This window comes from Paramisgurnus dabryanus, chromosome 10 (assembly GCF_030506205.2).
Source record: "Paramisgurnus dabryanus chromosome 10, PD_genome_1.1, whole genome shotgun sequence".
NCBI classification, from domain to species: Eukaryota; Metazoa; Chordata; class Actinopteri; order Cypriniformes; family Cobitidae; genus Paramisgurnus; species Paramisgurnus dabryanus.
In genome coordinates this window covers 16,535,443-16,559,154 of record NC_133346.1, presented here as the reverse complement: position 1 = coordinate 16,559,154, position 23,712 = coordinate 16,535,443, and the positions used below count along the sequence as shown (strand labels likewise).

The following is a 23,712-nucleotide window of genomic DNA, read 5'->3' as shown; positions in this document are numbered from 1 at the left end:
AATCATGGTAACAATTAACAAACATCGTTCTTTCAAAATAACTCTAAATACAACATATAACTAACGTTAACAACATAAATAAAGCCAACAAACATTAAAATAGTCGTCTTTTTTAATAAATATTAACCAAAGAAGTGAAAATGTCGCAATGGATGCTGGGAACCATTCAGACGATTGATTTTTTAAATTGTTTGTTCAGATTACTCAGTTTGGCAGGTTGGGTAAACGAGTTGGACAAAAACGTACACATCAAAGTCCAGTCAACAAAATAATATTTGTTAGCTGGATGATTATGCTTACTTAATTCAGTAAACACATAATAATAAATTGAACCCTTCAACAAAAAAAATCTTTGTTCAATTAACTTAATTATCTTTGTTGAAAGAACAATTTTGAAGTTGGATTTTTTTTACAGTGTGGGAAATAGCTGTGTCAGTTTTATCAATGATTAAGCAATGCTATTTTTGCTGATGTCTTTGTGTGAAGATTAGTTTTTATGTCTGATTTCTTACAGTGTTTCTGTATACATGTCTTATTTTAGGATGTTTTTCAAAACCAGGGCCAGACAGAAACAAAATGAATGATGGTGATTTGGTAATCTGAGCTACAGTACACAGAGACTTTAGACTCTTCTGAATAAACAAAACCATTAAGGTCATTGTTCAGGTATTAAAAACACAATTTTTGGCACTTTACGACTTGTTCTGACTTAACAATCTGTCATTTATAGTAGAACTATGATTAATTACCTCTGTGCCATTTAATAATAAAACTATATATTGTTTATTCCCTTGCTATTTATTATATGTGCAAAACAAAACAAAGTATTTTTATAAGAAAAATTTATTTTAACTCCCTTCAGTAAAATAAGAATAACTTTTGAATTCGACATGCTAAAGAGATCATTCTTTTTTTGGGTGTTTACTGTAGAATAACTTTTGCATAGATTATGATAGAGAAAAAAATCATTTTTCCTTTGTAAGCTGACAATAGCTGGAATCAAACAGGTTTTGTTACTTCTCAGGGCCAGAGTTATACACTTTTAAATAGACTTTAGAGAAAAACATCCAAAAGCGCCTATTTATTTTTGTGTTTATTAGAGGACTGACAAAACATGCAACCATGTTTAGCACTTTCAACAGTGTTTTATGTAATTTCAAAGGGTTTCCTGTAAAATGATACCAAACTTTTGTACGTCTGCATGTATGGGAAGCTTTTGAAATTGGGTAGGCCAAATCCAGGCGGAAATCCCCCAAATAGCCTCAGAGTGTAGGAGGTTAATTTTATTGAATAAGACGCACCTGTATCAACAGCAAATAAAGTAATGATTAACAATCACAAAGCATATAAAAGCTGACAAGTTTTATGTCTATAAACCACTGAAATTTTCCTGTCTAAACATGAGTATGTGGGTGTTTGTGGCTCTGCTGCTGTTGCGCTGTGCACCATTCCATGCAGAAAAAACTGATGTACCAGAAAATGAAAACCAGCCCAACATCTGGACTGAGATGAAGGAAGTGAGAGATATGATGGTAGAGCTGAAAGTCAAGATGGATTTGCTGATAAAAGAGAATGCAGGTTAGTATAACCTTGCTACATGGCTCACCCTTTAAAATAACTGTTATTTACAAAAAGTAAATTGGCTTACAAAAGTTGCCACTATACATTAAACAAATGGTCCATTTTGACTATAAATGTAGAGATCATGTGAAATAAATGATTTGTTTGATTTTAGGATTGGTTGAACGACTAAAGATCAGTGAAGCCCAACTGGCAGAGTTAAAGAACGAGAAAATAGGTAAATTTATATAATGATGTTGTGAAAATAGGTCCTAAATTTTAACATTTCGATAATGCAGCTTTGATTGTATAATATTTTTTGTTGATAGTTGTGTTTAATAGGCCTACACTCTAAAAAATGAGTGCTAAATAGCACTAAAAGCTTGTAATCATAGGGGAACCATTTTTTAGTGCTATATAGCACCTATGAAGAACCGTCCGGGGGTGATGTAGCACCACTATAGCACCAGACTTGGTTCTATAAGCACAATATAGTTCTACGCAGGTAGTACATAATGTGCTATATAGCACTTAAAATGGTTCTCCTATGAAAACGAGCCAGTGAACCACTTTTAGTGCTATTTAGCACCATTTGTTTTTAGAGATTATGTTTCGATTTTTTTATTGACTTCTGTTTTGAACGTTTTGTGTTCATAGCAACCCCAAAGGTGGCATTTTCAGCTGATTTAGGTCACCGTGGTGACTTAGGTCCCTATAATACTGAAATCACACTGACGTTCAATAACATCTTCACCAATATTGGCAACAGCTACAATCCAACAACAGGTAGCTCATGTCTTACCTAAAGTTGGTTTTGTTATGGTGTTTACTTTGAATTTTAAAAAATCACATTCCCCCAGTTTTGCATGGATTTGATTGTTTTGTTTCAATGGCAGGTATCTTCACAGCGCCAGTTAAAGGTGTTTACTTCTTCAGATTCACTGTATGTGGTGTGCAAAGCTCAAAATCTTCAGGTGGATTTTTGTACAAGAATAATGAGAAGATTGTGGCAGTAGGTCAGTGGCATAACCACAATCAGCACAGATATGCATCAAACGCAGCTGTCCTACAGTTAGAAGTGGGTGATGTAGTTACCATGAAACTTCTTCCAGGTTACACCATCCATGACAGTGTAGATAATCTCAGCACTTTTAGTGGATTCCTCATTTATCCATTATACTAATGATATTACATTTTACATTGTCATGTATAGCTGGAACAAACCAATATAAACATTGTGACATCATGACAATTTGTAATAAAAATATTTTAAAAATTGTTACAATTGTTATGAAAGTATTTTTGTATGATCAGTAATGCTTATTACCAGTGACTGAATGGTTCATACATGTCAAGGTTTAATATTTCAGGTTCAATTTCAGAAAAGCAATCTTTACATTTCAAGGTAAGAATGAAACTACAATGACTGTATGTCTTAAAATAAATAAATCTTAATTTTCTAATGTATTTGAACTGAAATGTGAGAACCTCAATGGTGTATGCACTGAAAAAAAAATGAAACTTTGTATCAACTTAAAAAAAAATGGTGTATACTATGGATCAACTTTTACAAAATTGCTGTAATTTGTTACAGCTATATTTATTAGTTTTTTCCCAAACTATATTTTTGATTTGGTTGAAACTTAAAAATTTTAATTTAATATCAATCAAATAGTTCTTCAGCCTAAGATAAAAAAGTTACATTGAAACAAAGTTAAAATATTGTTTTTCATAGAGACCAAATCATTATTTTCACTTTTTTACTAAAATTACAACTTGCTTGCAGAGTTCTTTTCTAAACATGGATGATGTTTAACTTCTAAACAACTGCTGTCAGAACAAGATACAACTATTCCAGCATCCACACACGTGGTAATGACACAGTTTAAAAAAAGACTGTTGCAACTAGTGATGGGAGAAACAAAGCTTTTCGAAGCTTCAAATCAATTGAAACAATTGCTTCGGAAATTGATTAAGTTTTTCGAAGCAGTTCGAAACACCACACACGCTGGCGACCCCTGCTGGTCAAAATAGTGTAAAAGCAGATATGTCCAAACATTTTACACTTTTTTTACAAAATAATAGCAAGATTTTTATTAAAATATGTTTAAAAAATGATATAACTTAATTAAGACATAGTTAAAAGTGTATTTTGTGTTTTTAGTTTATTTAGGGCAAGCAAATCATTAAAACTAACTACCCTTTTATTTTTGTCATTAAATCTGTCTATAAACAAAAAGTAGACAAAATGGCAGTGTTATTTGTCAGAAGGATAAATGTTTTATGAACTTGCATAATAAAACTGACCCGAGTTTACCTAAACATATAAGACACTGGTCATGTGATCAACTCCCCCTAGTGGTGAACCATCAGATTTTTGAAACGTTTCAAGAAGCCTCGTTTGCTAAAATCACGTGACTTGGGCCAGTTTGAAACAAGCTCCGAACCACTGATTCGAAACAAAAGATTCGTAAATGTTTCGAAGCCTCATGAAGCAGTGCTTCGAAAACGACCATCACTAGTTGCAACACTTTAGGTTTTTTTGCATCAGAAAGACATCAACACTTTTGATACAAAGCTCAACAATGGTGACAGTAAATGGTAAGAAAGTTGCACACTTTTATCATGGCACAATGTATTATGGGAGTTATAAATGAGTTTTCTACAATCCTGGTGCCCAGAATGCATTGCGGGATGATGCTTTGTTGTTGATTGTCACCATTGTTGCGTTTCATAGTCTGATTGTTGATGTCTCAGTGTGTCAGATGAACACCACAGATTAGATTTATGTGAAAAAAAAACAATTCTTCAGGCATTATGGATTTTTACATCATAGTTACAGTACAGAAGCATAACAGGATTGACAGAACATAAAATAACTTAAATTCAGTGACTCTGTTTTTGCTTGAGATGATTGAATCACAATAATTAACAATTATATATCAATAGTTTCAGACTTCATCTATTACATAATCTTCTGCTCTAACAAATGTGCTTTAGAAACACACTGTCATAAATAACAGTAGAAGACAATGCCAAACTTCAAGACCCAAGTGCCCAACTAAGGGAAACACTAATCGTCACAGTGGTGACTAACTTTATTAACCAGATTTACAGCCGTTCTTTAGAAGTTAAACTTTTCATCCCTGTAACTCTGCAAGCAAGTTGTAATTTTAGTTTTCAAACAGAGATGCTGATAGAGAGGCAAAAGTGAAAGATTGCAGCTTTTAACTCTTTTTAAAACTGTAAGATGGAGTCATACACAAGGCAGTGTTCATTTATCTATTGCATTTAATATTATGACTTTCTTTATCATTTTATTATTACTTTTTCCAGAAAAAGAAACAGTCTATAAGAAATTAGAGACAGGAACATTTTTACCAAAGTAAAAATAATGATTTGGTCTCCATGAAAAACAATATTTTAACTTTGTTCTAATGTAATTTTTTTTATCTTGGGCTGAATAACAATTTTGATTGATATTAAATTAAAAAGTTTCAACCAAAGCAAAAATATAGTTTGGGAAAAACTAATAAATTTAGCTGTAACAAATTACAGCAATTTTTTTAAGTTGGTCCATAGTATACAGCAATTTTTTTAAGTTGATCCAAAGTTTCATTTTTTTCAGTGCGGCGCACGGTCTAAATTGGCATGTCCGAATCCACTTTTGCTAATTTAACTACGGGAAAAATGGTTTGTGCACCGATCCCACGGCCTAAAAGGGTAGTTCCTATTCTTTTAATGAGTAATGGTAGTGTTTTAGGCGTGCAATAAACCAATGTGAGTCTCAGCTCTCATCCCTTTTAAAAGCCAGTTGCGCTGGCGCTGTGCGTAATCCCTATTTAGATGACAGACTTTGTAAACTGAAAAACTAAGCCGGGGAAGAAGACCCCCAGTTTAAGATTAATGCTAAATAATTGTGTTGTTTTTCACTTGTATTGAAATGGTAATTTTTTATTAAAACCTTTAAAACCCATTTTCTTTTAGTCATGGAAGTAAAAATAGCAGGCTTTTAATTGCTGTAAATGTATGGCTATCCAATATCATCAAAAAAATAATTTACAAGTATGTAAGAAAAGGTTTGTACTCTAAAATACTCTATTTGTAACAAACAAGAGATAAAGAATTTACAAACGTGTGGAGAGCCTTCAGCACCGTGACAGCGCCATGAGTTTTTTTTAAAGCATTACTTAAAAATGTTTCTCATCTCACCATATCCACAGGTACAGAGTCATCATATACAATACATCCGTGGGATAGCATTTAAAAAAACATTTAAAAACAGATGCATTTGTTTAAAGCAAAGGATTTATTTACTTACCAGGCTACAGGTGAAGCAGCTTTTTACGCCTTTTAACGTCTCAAAATTGGTCCTCATTTATGTCAAAGAGACTCAATAATAATCTTTTACATTTGAATGCTTAAATTTTTTTCATGTTAAAAGCTGCACATCCATGTGTGTGATAAAGCAATATTTCGAACACGCTCATTAAATAACAAAAACAAATTGACTTTAGACCAGGTTTTTGTTGGTTAATGGCGTAGTCTATTTTAGTTGCCTCAAAATAGCAACAGGCATACAACGCGCCTGAACACACCTCGTTTTTAGATCAGAAGCCCAAGTGTAACCATTGTGGCGCTAAACGTGAAAATGATAAGTGCGCAGGGTTGAAACTAGCAAAAGACACTTGCGTCATGCATTGCGCTGCATTGCGCCGGGTGTATGAAAGAGCCCCTAGTGTTTTGGAAGTTTGGGAGTGATGCATGAAATTTTTTAGAAGACAAATAAAAAACAGACCAGCTAAAAAATTATATACATTTCATTTCTATTTGCAACTGTATATTATAGATAAAAAAATATGAATTATCATGAGTACAATTAAGTTATATAGCATGCAACCTTTATTATGTGTCTTTTCTCTGGAACAATGTATTTTTTTTTTTTAATCCATAGTAAGTATTGGACCCTTCTTTTTTAAAAAACACACACACAAAGACAAATTGAACTCATCAAAATTCGACCACCAGCATACAATACATTTCATATCATCCCTAATTTATTGGTAATGTGATTGAAATAAATCACATGCAATCATAAAGTGGAAAAAAATACGTACAGAGATAAAAATCTGTTAACTCCACCAATCAATGTGCTTTTGTATAATGTCAGTAATTTTCACACGGCCCCTTGGCTCTCTCTCTCTCTCTCTCTCTCTCTCTCTCTCTCTCTCTCTCTCTCTCTCTCTCTCTCTCTCTTTCTCTATCAGCTCTGCCTAATTTCAGCTGAATTTAGGATGCTACTGACCCAGCACTGGATGTGCATATATGAAAGAGGGTGAGGCGGTTGAGACCCAGTGTGTGTGTGTGTGTACGTGTGAGAGAGAGGTAGAGAGAGAGAGAGAGAGAGAGAGAGAGAGAGAGAGAGAGAGAGACAGAGAGTGCGCAAAGCTGAGGACACAGATCAATGCATCTTTGTACTTGCTGCCTCAGCAATCGAAGGTGAGAGCAAATCAAAACAAATCAAAAGCAGACCCCTCCAGAGAGGAGCGAGACGCAGCTGAACGGCATCCAATCAGCATCTGAGGGACCGTGATTACTGTCTGCGCAGAGCTGGAGAAGTGACAGTAAAGGCAGCTGCTGTGTTTAAACACAACCTCGTGTGCGGATTTGAGTCATCTTAGAGAGACTCCTTGCTGCCCCCACTTACTGGACCTTTTCTGAACACTGAGATCTTCAGATAAACACCTACAACACGTCTGAAAGATCTGGAGTTTGGGTCTTAAGACGTAAATGAAGGTAGGTCCTTTATATGTACCAGGAAATGGTTAATGTTTTATGTTTTATCTAATTTTGGCATATATATATTTCATTTAAATCTGTTGTGTTTGAGCCATGGCCTATACTGTAGCACTTAATGCGTGTGCCTTGATATACAGTATAAAGCTGTGGTGCTCATTTGGGCAGCACAAGTTCAAATCTTGCAATGTTTCTTGATCCAATTCCCAACATTTCTCTGTTTTATGTTTATATCCACATATTTAAAAAATGTAAGTATTAAAATCGAAAGATAGTCAGTCGTGTGCTTACTAAACTAGAAGCTTTCTGACAGTGAGTTTGGACTGTTGTCATGTTGTCACGTGTGTGGCTTCAGCCTGCATGGTGCCACCCAGAGGGGTCAGTTTGACATCCACAACAGATCATGATTAAAAGACCGCAGGAAGGACTAGACAAGATGATCTGAAATATGTGCACGTTGAGGGCTGAGGGAACGTGTGCGTTTGCTGCATGATGTGCTGAAAGGAAGTGATGATGTTTGGCTGATCACAGTTACAGTACAGTAACAATGTTCATTGTGGGATTTCAAAGTCCCTGATTCTTCATGTCATGTTGACATATTCCTTCATATTTGACAAACATCCACACATTTGTTCTTGTATTATGATAGGAAAGTGCGGCAGAAAGTGTGCACATCCGAATAAACAATTGGGGCTCAGGTGCAGTGCATAAAAACAATTCATCAGAATAAAGGGACTGAATGCTTGCACACTGAAATAATGCCTTTATTTCAGCTTGTAAGCATTTAGTCCCTTTCTTTTTGCATTATAATAGAGCCAATGCATTAGCTACTCGTTTATTTATAATAACATTATTTTCTAAATGCACGTGTCTATTTTTAAACCTAAAGAAACATTTCATATTTTATGCATGGTTAAAGGAACACTCCACTTTTTTTTGAAAATAAACTCATTTTCCAGCTCCTCTAGAGTTAAAATTTAGATTTTTACCGTTTTGGAATGCATTCAGCCGATCTCCGGGTCTGGGGCTACCACTTTTAGCATAGCTTAGCATAATCCATTAAATCTGATTAGACCATTAGCATCTCCCTAAAAAAATAACTAGAGAGTTTCTATATTTTCTTATTTAAAACTTAACTGAAAAAAATTATTCATTCAATTTGCTTAATTTTTTTAAGGTAAGTGGTTGCAATCAATTTATTTAAGCTACATTTAAACAAAACAAATTAGAAATACAAAACAAAACAAAAACCTTTTGTTTAAATTTAGCTTAAATAAATTGATTGCAACCGCTTACCTTAAAAAAATTGAGTAAATTGAATGAATAATTTTTTTCAGTGTTGACTCTTCTGTAGTTACATTGTGTACTAAGACCGACAGAAAATTAAAAGTTGCAATTATCTAGATATAGCTAAAAACTATACTCTCATTCTGGCATAATATTTAAGGACTTTTCGGATCATGGCTGCAGGAGGCGCAATGATATTACGCACTGCCCGAAAATAGTCCCCTGCTATTGAAAGTTACTAAGAGGACTATTTTTAGATGCTGCGTAATATCAAAAATAGGGAAAATAATAGTAAAAATAGTCTTTTGCTAATGCTAATGTTCTAATCAGATTCAATGGATTATGCTAAGCTATGCTAAAAGTGTTACCACCAGACCCAGAGATCGGCTGAATGGATTCCAAAAAGGTAAAAATCAAATGTTTAACTCTAGGGGAGCCGGAAAATTTGCATATTTTCAAAAAAGTGGAGTGTCCCTAGTATGTATCTTCATAAATTTTTTCTTTCCTTGGGTACTACTAGCTAATCCCCAAAATGTAAGTGAAGTGGTTTTACTGTTTTTGCGGGACCATTGGTCTTCAAAATGTATGCAAACAAGACCCACCCACCTCCACACATACACACACATCTATGAAACAGTGGTTCATTAGAAAACTATACTGTCAGCCACTGATTAACACCTCTTTGTCTGCATGAATTATTAAGATGCCCAAGGTTGGTTGCGAGAGAAGAGAGAGAAATGAGAGAGAGGCTAGCAGGGGTTCAGGTGTAGAAGCGAAAATGAGAGAGAGAGTTATGTCAAAGCAAAACAAAACGTTTATCAGTGTGTGAAAAATTGTATTAGTCACCCACACAGTACAGTACACACACACACACACACACACACACACACACACACACACACACACACACACACACACACACACATACATGTTAAAACTGTTTCATTGATTTTGTAAAAAAACTAAAAGTTCAGATCTGAGGTGATGGAATTAGCACATCATATGCACCAATTTCTCTCTCTCTCTCTCTCTCTCTCTCTCTCTCTCTCTCTCTCTCTCTTTCTCTCTCTCTCTCTCTCTCTTGCTCGCTCGCTCGCTCTTAATTTAACTCTATTTGATTTCACCCTGTTCTTTAAATTTCACTTTGTTCACTTTCTCTCATCCTTTTTGCTTATTCTTATCCATCTAGCTGAGGCAGGAAGGTCTTTTGGGTTTTCTATTACCAGGCCTTGCACTCTAAAATAACATTGCCATTATTGAAGCATTGCAAGAGTTTTTGTTGGCATTATATTTCTTATTATAGATTGCACTTCTGTTTTTGCAATTCTGCTATTTTAGCCAGAATCTTGATATACTGTACTTCTTTCTGCATACGCTAGCAGATGGTTGATACTTTGCAGTTTTTGTATGTGGGTCATGCTCTGAAAACTGTGCTATTAGTGTGTAACCTGTGTCTTCGTGACTGCTGATTTTTAGATGTAATTTTATGTAATTCTTTGCTGACTATGTATTGCAAAATTGCTTTTAAGAACATAACTCATATTTGTAAATGTTTCCCTTTTTAAAAACTATATATATATATATTAAGGTTATTCAACTTAAAAATATTAGTTAGATAAAAAAGTTATGTAAAACATGTTATGCAAACCAGGCATCTTACTTTTTTATGCTTTTTAAATGCAATCAGATATCTTACTTTTTAAAGTTTTTGGTAACACTTTACTTGAAGGGGTGTTCATAAGACTAACATGAAACTGTGAGGGTTAGCAGAACAGATGAACCCAAATGCAGACGATGTTGGGGAAAACAGAAAACACTTTTATTTTTACACTTAACAAAACAAAGACCCACGAGGGGGTGCACAACATGAAACATAAAACTGACAGATAACACTGAGACTGAGACTATGACTAGATAGCTTGACTAGAATGCACACGAAACACGAGCACACAACACAATGATCCTGCACAGAACTAAAGATACACTGACATTAAATAAGAAAACCAAACAAGATAACGAGCGGGAACAGGTGATGTGAATAAACTAATGATTACCAATAAGCAGGAGAACGAGGGGGCAGGGACAAAAGACAAGACACCGGAGGGACATGCCAAACACAAAAACTAGGCATGAACCTCCACACAAGGCCAGGGACTGCCAGAACTCTGCCACCATGACAAAATACAAATTTAACAAGACTTCAAGGCAGAGTCCTGACAGAAATCTTCATAATTATGACATGACACGTGTTATGAACATGAAGGAGATAATATGCATGTTTATGACAACTGTCATTAAGTGTCATTTGTTCAATTATGTCATTTTTCCCGCGAAGATGACATTGTTTAAAATGTCTTTGTTATGACAACTTGACATAAACCAATACATCATAACTGGTCATAAATCTGTCATAAACATGACATAGCGGAACAATGATCAAACTTAAGAAACTACCTAGCTTTATGGGTTAACATTACATTAAACTGTCATTTAAATGTCATTAAGTGTTAATACTATGCCAAATCATTTAAAATATCAAAATGCAACAGACACGTCAAAAGATTATACTTAACTTTATGTATGTGCACAATACACACAGAGGGTTCTGGAATTTTCTGACAGTAGCTAAGTTTCCATCCACTTGTCAATCGAATTATCTGAAGTTCGGTAAAAAAACGTATGCGAATAAAGCGGGTGAAAGTGTGTTTCCATCCAACGGCTTTAAAGCGAATAAAAACCTGTACGTAATGACGTCACATGCTGTTTTGCGATCAAATTGGTATATCGAATTGATTTGAGACATTTGAAGGTGTTTCCATTCATTTTCGCACTGAATCGCAAAATATTCAAGCAAACATTTGCGAACAAAGTTTTGCTAGACAAAATGGATTGCGCCATACCACAAGTTATAAGTGCTTGTGCCAGCTGAGCTGATAGCGACATATCAAGCTAAGAAAATGATTGCTATGATGATGCAGATGCATGTAAATGACCGACGACAACGGAGGCATTAACGTGAAATGATAGTCCGGATCAATGCTTAACGTAAATGAGAACGAAAAAATATATTTCCTGAGCTGTTAATATTGGAAGCCAATAAAACTACGAGGGTTCTTTGGCCGAGGACCCATCTCATCAAGGTCAAATTTGCTTTCTTTTTCCCTCCGGCACCGTTGCGAGATAACTCTCTTTTTTGAAACACGTATCGCTGTTTGAGCGCCTTACATTTACTCCGGAGGACGTCCCACGTCTTGTCATAACCATTGTTGGACATTTCCTTCGCGAGTTCCTAATAAATTATGGCATTTCTTACATTTTTGCTATCTAAAATAGAATCGGGCCTTAAAAGTTAGGCCTGAAATGACCGGAGCCCGACAGAATGCAGCCCGAACCCAAAAGCACATTTAGATGACAGCTTTATAAAAGCCCGAACCCGTTTTCAGCCAGACATTATTTAAATGTGCGCACGCAAACAGATTTTATCAAGAATGAGTAATTTACACATGTTTTAACATTATTTATTAATGACTAACTGGGCTACACGTCACTTAAGTTGAAACAAAGAAAAAAAATAAGTCATCTGAATTCTGTAACGTAACATCTTGATCTAAATAGGCATATGCAGTACATTATAAATAGGCCAACATGCCAATAAAAACAATTATTTCTTAACGAATTAAATTAAGATAATACATTCTGAATAAGATGGTTATTTGGGAATAACGAAATTAAGGTTCCGTGGGATTTGCTTCACTTTCTTTACATTAATGCCAACATTAGTCTATATCCTCTGTCTAAATTATGTATTTATTTATACATTAAAAAAACTTTACTCACCAAGATTAGACTACATTTTTGTTGAGGAAATTATTAAATCCACTGTAAATGGTTTCAGCGTGGTCCTGCGCTTACTGATAGGGCATCCAGCAGGATTGAACTTGACCGCTCATTTACCGTGCAAAGGCAGAGCACGAGCCCGTGTAAAATGTTACAAATGAAGCCCGAATCCGACCGAACCTGTCGGGTTCGGGCAAAGATCTTCAGCTCTAAAATAGCCGTTATTTTCTCTGGTAAATTAAATTTAAAATGAATCTCGTCTCGTCCTTTGTCCACTTACATCTGACTTTGTTGACACACGCCATGTGTGCCACCAGAGCGGACCTAAAACTTTTTCTTCTTTGTTTTGTGTGTGGGTTGCAACCATAAAATGACCTAAATCTTAATCGCAAATCATTATTTATTCGGCAAATAACGTTTCCATCAGCGTTTATCGCATAAACCATATATCGATCAAGATAAAATCCGATGAGATCGAACGTATTTCTTTTGAGTCGATATTCATGAAATTCAATCGAATTTTACTGTTTCCATAAGGCATTTTTCATTCGATATCACTTAATTCGGATAAAAACATGTGGATGGAAACATGGCTATAGATGAAAAACTAACAAAAGCATTTAATTAATGTAACTGTTTTTCAGCTATATGGACCCAACGCTGCATGGCTTAACCCATTGTTGTAGTGTTTTCATTTCATTTTAGGTGAATGGGTTTCTAAATGCAATAAAATACAATTTTATCAATTTTAGTTATAATAATAATAATTATTATTATTATTATTGGATGATTGATTTTAATTCTTAAACAACTATAGTAACCTTAAAAAAACATTATGACCTGAAGAATATTCATGATGCTGTTATAAAACTACTTGACAGAGTATTAACACTTAATGACATTTTAATGACAAATTTATTTTGTAACACTGTAGTTGAGGTCAAAAAAATATTCATGATGCTGTTATAAAACTATATGACAGACTATAACTATAAAGCTAATGAGTATTAACACTTAATGACATTTTAATGACAAATTGGATTTGTATCACTGATCGGAAGTGGTCAAATATGTTGTCTTGGTAATGTCAAGTTGCCATGACAAGTTATGATATATGGTATTGATTAATGTCAAGTTGTCATAGCAAAGACATCTCAAACAATGTCATCTTTGCATTAAAAATGACATAATTGAATGAATGACACTTAATGACATTGTCATTAAGAGGCATAAAATCTCCTTCATTTGCATGGCACTTGTCATGTCATGATTATAAAGGTGTCATGTCAGTCTTATGAACACCTCTTCAAGTAAAGTGTTACCAAGTTTATTTACAGTATCCTTTGCATGTCTCTGTTTATCCCCTTTATACTTTTATAGGTTAGCTACAAAATCTAAATCTTAATGCTATATGGATTGCAATTAAAATATGATGCATTTACAGAAAGTTTGCTTTTTCCCTAATACTATGATGTCAGAGATATCTTACCAATCCTAAATAACATTTTATTATATTTACATGTGTTATTAAGACCTATTTCATGAGATTTTACCCCTTATCTTCTCCTTCTCCCTCAGGTGCATTATAGTAGTCAAAAGCATTGATTTCTACTCAAGACTTCTTAAGCCCGATATACTTGAGATGGGTAGACGGGCAGCTGATCACAGTACCCCTGTGCCAGTTCTTGGAGAGCCAGCGCTGGTGGGTACACGTGGTTGGAGAACAGTGTCTAATGGGACCAGCAGTATGGCAGGCCTGATACTGACTCATCACTGTAATATTGGGGTACAGACATCGCCTGCGATACGAAACAGTCATCTACAGTTGGATGCCAAACACATGGACACATGCAGCAAACCGTCAGAAAATAAGGTGATCATGCCACCTAATGGGCACGTTTCAAATAAGTCTGTGATTAAAGAGGACTGTGGCAAAGACAAAACAAAAAGTATCATTAATAAAGGGAAATGTCTGGAGAGCAAAATTAAAAAGGGAGTGACTTTTGAGGGACTTGAGAGAAAAATCCCTGACCAGCCAATCAAAACCAGTCCTGTGGCGAGGGGTGTGGCTAACAGCAAAGTAAAGACAAAGCGGAACTGTCCCTTCACCAACGGGAGCATTGTTGACTCTAAGGTAATGGGAGGTATCAGTAGTGATGTCACTGAGAAGGAGGAGCCTTTCGAAAGTCAAAAACCCTCTCGTTCTTGGAAAGAAACGTTACCCTCATGCCTAGCCCTCCATAGACCACCAATGACAATTTGCAGCAGTTGTGGAGGAAAGCAGAATTCAGCACCTCCTGCTCTCCACAGCCAAACCAAGGCAGTTACAGCTCCAACTTTATTAGGATCTTCGCTTTATCCCGGGAAGGATGTGGGAATTTCACACTTCCATTCATACACGCAGACTGAAAGGCACAGTGCTTCGCAGTCATGCCAGCCCCCCATAAGCCCTAACCTTCATTCTTACCTCAAAGTGAATATAAACAAGAACTGGCCATTATCTCTGCTGCCTGCTCAGCAAAGTGAAGCATCAAAGCTCACTAATGATCATGCAGTCAAGAGGGAATCTAATGCTGACGCACACATTAATCATACCGGCCACACATCGGTTCAAGAGACTCACACACATGCTGCGAGAGAGGAAAGAGCTCCAGGCTCAAAGGCCGTAAACACACACTTAAACTTGAACAACCAGAAACCTCCTCACACATGCCCTCCCAGACCCCCAATGACTCCACACCCTCCTTATGTGCACAAACAGGTCAACACAGAAAAGCTAGGTGTCACAGAGGTGAGCATACAACATCTGAATGCACAAAAATCCACCTACCACTCACACCCTGATGGGAAACAGCCAAATCAAGGAAACCAATCCACACCTACACAGTCAGAATCACACAGCGCACCCAAAACACACCTCAAACCTTTGCAAACCACCGTGAAACAACAGATGTTCGCTGAAACCAACTCGAAAGCCGAAACTACCACAGGCACAGAGCAGAACTTCAAACCGCTGAGCGTAGAAGACAGCACACCTGCCAAATTCTCAGATACATCACAGCCAAAACAGATAAGCACAGATTCACAAACCAAATCCTCGGCATCCTCTTATTTACATTCAAAAGTTAAACATCAAACTACAGCGCAGAGTTCTGCAAATAAAAGTGACATATCCTCCACTGCTTCAGTCGTACAAAAACAGGATCAATTCCCTAATGGGTTACACTCCAAATCTGACACGCATGCTAAACCATTGACGTGCTCAAGCACGAATCTTAGAATTAAACCCCAAAACGTTACGCAAATCCGTGCCGACACAGACCCAGAATCCTCATCCGCCTCTCCTCCTGAATTACATTCACAGTTTCAATTGGTAAGTCACACACATGAAACTCACAGCGAAGTACACTCGTGCCGTCGCGCGACGATGCGCACCGACACAAACCCGTCTGGAAACACGAGCACACATTCCCACACATCCTCACACAGAAAAAACACCGGCAGCGCATCACTGCAGGGTATAACCTCACATAAAGGCACGCTGTCATGTCATCACTCCGAGTCAAAAAGCCAGGATGACACCCAATTGTTTTTACATGCCCCAAATACGTCGGCCCATCAGCAAGCACCACTTACAACGCAAACGATCAACCATCAAAACCTCTCAAATGCATTTACTTCCACTCAGACCGAAGCGGAGACGCTTTCGCACACCAAAGAACGTTCACGTATGAGCCCTGGGGTCAAAACTGCGTCTCGCGCTTTATGCATTCATTCAAATACGGCGGGCAGCCAGACAGAGCCCGAAGTTCTCAGGCGTTCTGTCCTAAATCCGCCAAGTAATGGCACTCTCGAGTCTTCATTACTAGCCGTCACGTCCACTAGGGCTTCTCCTCAAGGTGATAAACACACCAGGACTGAATTTAAGTCTTTGAGTGACTCAGAGGACATTAAAACAATTCAACCCAAGTGTCAAACACTCAAACAACCACTTCGACCTCCGAACAAACCACCTCCCAAAAGTGTACAAAACACACGCCTACGACCTCCTAAGCCTACTTCTGCACCTCCGCTAGCTCCATCTTTGAAATTTGTAATGGAGGGCATTGACAAAGGGGGCTCGAATGAAGCCTCTATTCCAAACCTTTCTCAGTCACCCACAGGCACTTTGCCCGGGACCTTCTCCCTTCAACAGACGCCGGTCCGGCACATACAGAAGGTTGAACGTCTCCACAACACAGAAGCACAGATGGAATTTAATTCCAGTTCCATCTCACAGACTGTTGGGACTGTGCCAAATGAACAATGTTCACTAAAACACAACCATCCTCCTTCTGCTGTCCGGTTGCTGCCCGCATCGCCTCACTGCAGCAGGCCGCGGGACCCTGAGCAAAGATTAGAGACCGTAGAGGCGAGTCTGCAGGCCAACAAGAAGAAAATCACAACGCTACTTAACATCATCCAGGACTTGGAAATGAGCCATGCACTCGGCAAAGGGTGAGAGACACAGGGAGAAATGTACCAAGATTAGCAGTTAAAGTACAGGATGTATTGAGGGTAATACTAAGAAATATTCAGAAAAGTTTTATGTAGATGTAGTTTTTTCTTCAAGGGCAGGTCAATAAGGTTTGTAAAGGAGCAGGATCTAGCAGGACACAAACTGCATTTAGATGTGAGGGAGGATGGGGGAGGATTAGGTCCAAAATTAATGGTAACAGTTTACTTAAAGGGGTGTTCATAAGAATGACATGAAACCTTCATAATCATGACATGACATGTATCATGAACATGAAGGAGATTTTATGCACGTTTCTGTCATTAGGTGTAATTTGTTCAATTATGTCATTTTTAAGGCAAAGATGACATTGTTTGAGATGTCTTTGTTATAACAACTTGACATTAACTAATACATCATAACCTGTCATGACAACTTGACATTACCAAGACAACATAAATGATCACTTTTGACCAGTGATACAACATAATTTGTCTTTAAAATGTCATTAAGTGTTAATACTCTGCCAAATAGTTTAATAAAAGCATCATGAATATTTTTCTTGACCTCAACTACAGTGGTACAAATATAATTTTTCATTAAAATGCCATTAAGTGTTAATACTATGTCAAATATTCTTATAACAGCATCATAACTATTCTTCAGTCCATAATGTTTTTAAGTTTCCTCCATGTGTTAGAGAAATAAAATCAATCATCCAATAATATTAAAATTGTTTTAAAATTGATAATGGGTTAAGCCATGCAGCGTTGAGTCCATATCGCTGCTAAAACAGTTTATTACAATAAATTAATTAAATGTTTTGTTAGTTTTTTCTTCTATGTCAGAAATTTCAGAACACTCGGTGTGAGGAAGATCAAGTTTTGTTAGTTGTCAGGTTTTTATGTACTGTGCACATACATAAAGTAGTATAATCTTTTGAAGTGTCTGTTGCATTTTGCTAAGATATTTAAAGAAAAATTTTATGATTCTGTTATAAAACTATTTAACAGACTATTAACACTTTATGACATTTAAATGACAGTTTAATGTAATGTTAGCCCATAAAGCTAGGTAGTTTCTAAAGTTTTGCTATGTCATGTTTATGACAGATTTATGACAAGTTATGATGTTTTGGTTTATGTCAAGTTGTCACAACAAAGACATCTCAAACAATGTCATCTTTGCATTAAAAATTACATAATTGAATAAATGACAGATGCAGTTCTCATAAACGTGCATAAAAATTTCTATGTGTCATGTCATGATTATGAAGGTGTTATGTCAGTCTTATGCACACCCCTTTAAGTAAAGTTACCAAATTAATCAATAATAAGACATTACTTATATTTCGAAAGAAAGGAAAAACAATAATGAAAACTAAAATGTTGTATTGGAAATTAAAGTAATTTTGTTTTCAGATGAAGCTGTCTAAACAATAAATTCAACTATAGATCAAAGAAGTCATACTGTAAGTAATAAATAACTGAATAAATTATTACCATGAATAGGTGTGTTAAATCATGTTATGTTGTGTGCTGAGTCTGACTGCACAAAAAGAGACAAATTTTGATCAGTTAGTCAATCTAGTAAATATTTTTTTTTATTAGCCTTTATTAGCTAATTATAACCATTTAGTAATCAATTTACAAGAATAATTAATGAATTTAATGGAATGCTTAATGTAATAAAGGCTTGAACATATAGGCTACCTTATGCAGAACAACTAGACAACTATGACATACAGTATATGAAGCCTTAACGCACTAGATTATTATTATTTACAAACTTTAATCTCAAAATATAACACTTGTAATTAGTTATTTTATTTCAGGTTTATTTATGAAGGTATTAGGTATGATTTATGGTCATAATAGAAGAATGCTTTTGACATTATATCTGTGCATACTGCTTCCCTTGCAGTCGGCGATGTTTTCGTACTGGCCAAGACTTAAGTGACTGTCCCACTTGTCAGAAAACTGCATGTGCCGTCTACAGGTGAAAACACCAAATGAGACAATAAAACATTTGAGAAAAAATTATTAGTAATAATGAGACCCTGTCTGTGGAATCCAGACTAAAATCTATGAGATTTAAAGCATCAAAGTTTGATTTCAGACACTGATTTTTTTGGCCTTAGTCAATGTTAAAAATATGATGGTTATATTTTCACAGAATGTTCTTTACATTATGTAGTATGATTTGATGTATAAAACAATAAATCTAAAAAAATGACTTTAGCAGGGTTTTCACAGGCATTGTAGCAATTATGAAATCTGCTCTTTTCTGCCCCCTACCTTTTCCAGTCTACCTCACACCCTCTTTTCTCATGCTGTGTTTGTTCTAGTGTGGAGTATGATTTCCGGCAACAGGAGAGGGGATTCAATGAGCTGGTGAAGAGTCTGTGTCCCCGATCCCCAGACAGAAGAATAGAAGAAGGATATGAAGGATCTCTTTCTTTACTAACCTCACTCATCCAGAACCATAAATTACAGCAGCTCAACATCAACATTATGACCCAAACACAATCTGACAGTCGGACGCAGCCACAGATTATTTCTCAGATTAAGTCTCAGATTCAGGCTCAGACTCAGCCTCACATTATTTCTCAAATTCAGCCCCACATTACATCTCAGATTCAGACTCAGCCTCACATTACTTCTCAGATTCAGCCTCACATTACTTCTCAGATTCAGCCTCACATTTTTTCTCAGATTCAGCCTCACATTACTTCTCAGATTCAGACTCAGCCTCACATTACTTCTCAGACTCACATTACTTCTCAGACTCAGCCTCACATTTCTTCTCAGATTCAGAATCAGCCTCACATTATTTCTCAGATTCAGAATCAGCCTCACATTATTTCTCAAACTCACAGTACTACTCAGACTCACATTTCTTCTCAGACTCACCCTCACATTACTTCTCAGAATCAGCCTCAGCCCACATCTCAGATTCAGACTCAGCCCACATCTAAGATTCAGACTCAGCCTCACACTACTTCTCAGATTCAGACTCAGCCCACATCTCAGATTCAGACTCAGCCTCACATCATTTCTCAGTCGCAGATTAAGACTCAGCCTCACACTACTTCTCAGAGTCAGATTCAGCCTCACATTACTTCTCAAAGTCAGATTCAGCCTCATACCGCATCTCAGATTCAGACTCAGCCTCAGCCCACATCTCAGAGTCAGATTCAGACCCAGACTCGCATTATATCTCAGAGTCAGTCTCAGTTTCAGACTCAGATTCAGTCCCATACAGATTCTCATATTATGCCTTTTATTCGGACTCAATCGCATATTATGCCACAGATTCAGACTCGGGCTCAATCTCAGATTATCTATCAGATTCAGTCCCAGAATTTATCTCAGATTCAGACAAAGACTCAGTATCAAATAATGCCTCCGTTTCGTACTCAGTCTCAGATTTTGCCCCAGACTGAGTCCAGCGATCGCCTCCCAAATCAACCCTTGTTTAGGGCCAAAATCAAAAGAAAGAAATTATACAGGAAGCTGTTCGGCTGGTTACCACGAAGAGTCCAAAGAAAGTGACTACATCAGTTCCCCGAGTAGTTTCATGCATGACTCTCTACCCTCTGGTCACAACTCCTTTTGTTTCTAATGCATTTTGAAGTCAGACTTATATTTTTAGGAATGGAGCAATATTCTATACTGTGACTGTAAAATACCTTGCCAAATACTGTACAACATTACTATTGTGATTTAACTATTTAAACTATACGATGCTTGTTATGACTAGACACGAAAGGGCTTTCAACATTTCAAAATTTTTAGGTCATAATGTGCTGTGAGTTCGTGGTACGCATAACATCACTTGTGATCTTCCGAATGGACAGCTATCATCTGCTAGGGGTCAGACAACTGTGATGTGTTATGAGCCTGACATACAGTATGGAGCTTTAGCAAAATAAACTGCAAATTTAAAGTTAAGCAAGAAAGAAAGTTGTCTTGCATCTTTTTTTTTTCATGTGCACAAACAAAAGCGACTCTCAAAGTTATAAAATGTCGGCATGTATATCCTATTGAATCCCCTCATACACAATTATGAGATATGGTGGTCAGTCTCACGGTAGTCAGCTCTACTTCTTTTTCTCCCAAAGGAAGGTGGACGCATGTTCGATGTCTCGAAAGCCCTAAACAATCTGTGGCCTAACAGCTTTCTTAACGCTTTGGGAGTCAATCAATGCTGTGTAGGAGGATATCTGTGAACCATAAAGATGAATTTAAACCTCAACACACTCATGGCTTTATGTGTAAAAACACACTCCGCACATTTTAGTTGACTCCAGAGCTATTCACGCCCTGGTGGCTTTCTTTGATTAATAAGCTGCTGCCAGGGGCTATGCACTTTTTTGGACTAGATTCTGTCTCAACTTAAAGCCTACGAAAACATGAATCTCTGCAGTATGCGTAATGTCACATAAGCCCCAAATGTCAGCATCTCTTCACTGCTTGCTCAAGGGTTGGGTTGTCTCCATAACAAAGAGCAAGTGGACCTCACAGCTATCTCTTAAAAGAAAGTATTGTACCTTAAGCAATTGTAATACACTCCCTATTAAAGGACACGCCAGTAACTCTGAAACAGTGAACCAAAAAGGGCAGAATTACTAAGCAAGCTGAGACCCGGGTGTGAGTGTGTGTATGTGTCAACAAGATGAGGCCACCGTCATGATGTCTTCTATAAAATGTACTTTGGTACAGTGATAGTATGAGACGATAATGCCATAGATCAGAGGTATTCAACGTCAATGGCTGAGAGGGCCACATTAGACACAAAGGGCCACAAGTTACTTTTTACAAGTAAACAGCTAGGACAATTTTTGACATTACCTTGCTTCCTGCTAATCTGTGAAGCAGCCATATCACTTACCCTTTAAAGTGAATCAGATGTGCCTTTGTAACTCACATGGGGGTATCAGATGACAATATTTAAAGGGATGTTTTTAGTACGGGGAACACAAGATTGTTCTAACCCCCTCATGCTCTTCTCCCAGTGTTTTCGCCTGAGAGAGGGGGTAGCATGTGTCTCCCGAGATATGAGGTCGGCCTTTACTAGAATGACAATATGATATGACAGATCACAGTGGAGGGGCATAGCTAACACTTTGAGATACACAGACATGCACACAGATACTCAAACACTAAAACATGCACATACAAACAGCTACAACTTGGTTTTGCAAGTCAATTCAACCTACTATTTTAAGTTTTGACCTGTGATAAGTTGACATAACTTTAAATTGTTTAACCAGCTCACTCAAAGATCACAGATAAGTAATTCCACATTATTCCAACTCAAGCATGAGCTTAATCTCTTGCGTCCTGACAAACAGCCCTCTTACAGACAGTTGCGTCATTGGAGAGGCTGACCTGAAATCAGTTTGTAGCATGTTAATTTTGCCGCTCTAAATATCTCCAAATATTCACTGACAGACTCTGACAGGCCTGGGGGTTGATGATAGCTTAGTTGTTACAGCTCCAAGCTGTTTCTGGAGAGGTTGTACTTTTGGTGCCAAGGTTGCTAAGATGTGAGAATGAAGAAGCAGTTGAAGAGTCATTGAAATCACAGTCCTGCTATATCACCGCTTTGCCCCTGTACAACATATTTAACCTCATGTTGCTTCAGTGGAACGGATCACCTTGGTTTCAACCATCTGTTAAAGTACACCTATTTCATCGCTTAAAACAACGTTATTTTGTGTATTTGGCATAATACGCTCTAACTGATTTTGCCAAGTGGTTGATGTCCTCAGGGCAACATATTGTGTTGACCCAAGGACAACATTTTTCTAAATAAAACCTAAACCCACCCCCAACCCTTACCAAACCACAAAATCAGTGGGAAATGATAAGTGAAAAACAATGGTCTAGAAACAGCTAATCCTGGTTTTAAGCTTAAACTTAAAATAAACTATAAACTTATCTCTGAAATCTGATTGGTTGATTGAAATGTTGTCCCAGGGTCAACATAATGTTGCCCTGAGGACATCAACCACTTGGCAAAATCAGGAGAGCCGGTATAATACAATGTGTTTGTGTGGTTTATGGTAAAAAAAAACACATTATTTTCCACATACCGTACATTTTTGTAGCTCCAGATATACTGCTTTCCTCAAACAAAAAAAGCTGAAAAGCGCTGTGTCCCTGATTGGCCAGCTAATCTGTACATTGTGATTGGCCTGAATACCTCTTATGTCAGCTGGAAATGTGACGCTCCTTACCATGTTTGAAAAATTAGCACACATTGCAATGCTGAAAGGAGTTAATTTACAGGCTGAGGAATTATGATTATGTCGGTCTTGTGTACATCAACAGGCCCAGGAAGTAAACTGTTGCCTACAATCCGTGTGTTTTTTGTAGTAAAAAAAAGAGATTCACGTTGGAAACATTGTTAACTTTGGGGTTTGTACCTTTTGCATATCGTCAACTTGTTCTAATACACACTTACATACCAAAGGAAATATAAAATCGTGAATCGGACAACAGGTGCTCTTTGAAATATAGATGTTCTTGTTTTCTAATATAAGGAATCAGTAGTTCAGTATTTGAAATCAGTATTTAATTCAATTTATTCAAAGCACCTTATATTTCTCGCATATGCAACCATGGTTAAAATAAAGTATAGTTTATACACTCCAGTGTTGTTCCTTAATTGTATGACTAAAGCCTGAAGTATAGTACATTTTTGTTTAGCCGTTGGGGAGGATCCACGTA

At 36.8% G+C, this 23,712-nt stretch overlaps 2 protein-coding genes across 2 annotated transcripts; both read left to right on the top strand.

Moving 5' to 3' along the window:
* Positions 1–1,363: 1,363 nt before the first annotated feature.
* On the top strand, positions 1,364–2,839 carry cbln17 (cerebellin 17). Its single transcript, XM_065290622.2, has 4 exons — positions 1,364–1,578; positions 1,736–1,798; positions 2,218–2,346; positions 2,457–2,839. The coding sequence occupies exons 1-4, from the start codon at positions 1,401–1,403 to the stop codon at positions 2,741–2,743; spliced, it is 657 nt and encodes a 218-aa protein (XP_065146694.1). The 5' UTR covers positions 1,364–1,400; the 3' UTR covers positions 2,744–2,839.
* A 4,121-nt stretch (positions 2,840–6,960) lies between these two features.
* LOC135779731 (uncharacterized) lies at positions 6,961–22,708 on the top strand. Its single transcript, XM_065290618.2, has 4 exons — positions 6,961–7,356; positions 14,059–16,977; positions 18,899–18,973; positions 19,323–22,708. The coding sequence occupies exons 2-4, from the start codon at positions 14,123–14,125 to the stop codon at positions 20,527–20,529; spliced, it is 4,137 nt and encodes a 1,378-aa protein (XP_065146690.1). The 5' UTR covers positions 6,961–7,356; positions 14,059–14,122; the 3' UTR covers positions 20,530–22,708.
* The last annotated feature ends 1,004 nt before the right edge of the window (positions 22,709–23,712 follow it).

Coding starts and splice junctions, on each gene's coding strand:
- cbln17 (XM_065290622.2), top strand. CDS start 1,401: ATGAGTATGTGGGTGTTTGTGGCTCTGCTGCTGTTGCGCTGTGCACCA. Junction 1,579..1,735: donor GCTGATAAAAGAGAATGCAG/GTTAGTATAACC, acceptor GTTTGATTTTAG/GATTGGTTGAACGACTAAAG. Junction 2,347..2,456: donor CAGCTACAATCCAACAACAG/GTAGCTCATGTC, acceptor TTTCAATGGCAG/GTATCTTCACAGCGCCAGTT.
- LOC135779731 (XM_065290618.2), top strand. CDS start 14,123: ATGGGTAGACGGGCAGCTGATCACAGTACCCCTGTGCCAGTTCTTGGA. Junction 16,978..18,898: donor AGCCATGCACTCGGCAAAGG/GTGAGAGACACA, acceptor CTTCCCTTGCAG/TCGGCGATGTTTTCGTACTG. Junction 18,974..19,322: donor ACTGCATGTGCCGTCTACAG/GTGAAAACACCA, acceptor TGTTTGTTCTAG/TGTGGAGTATGATTTCCGGC.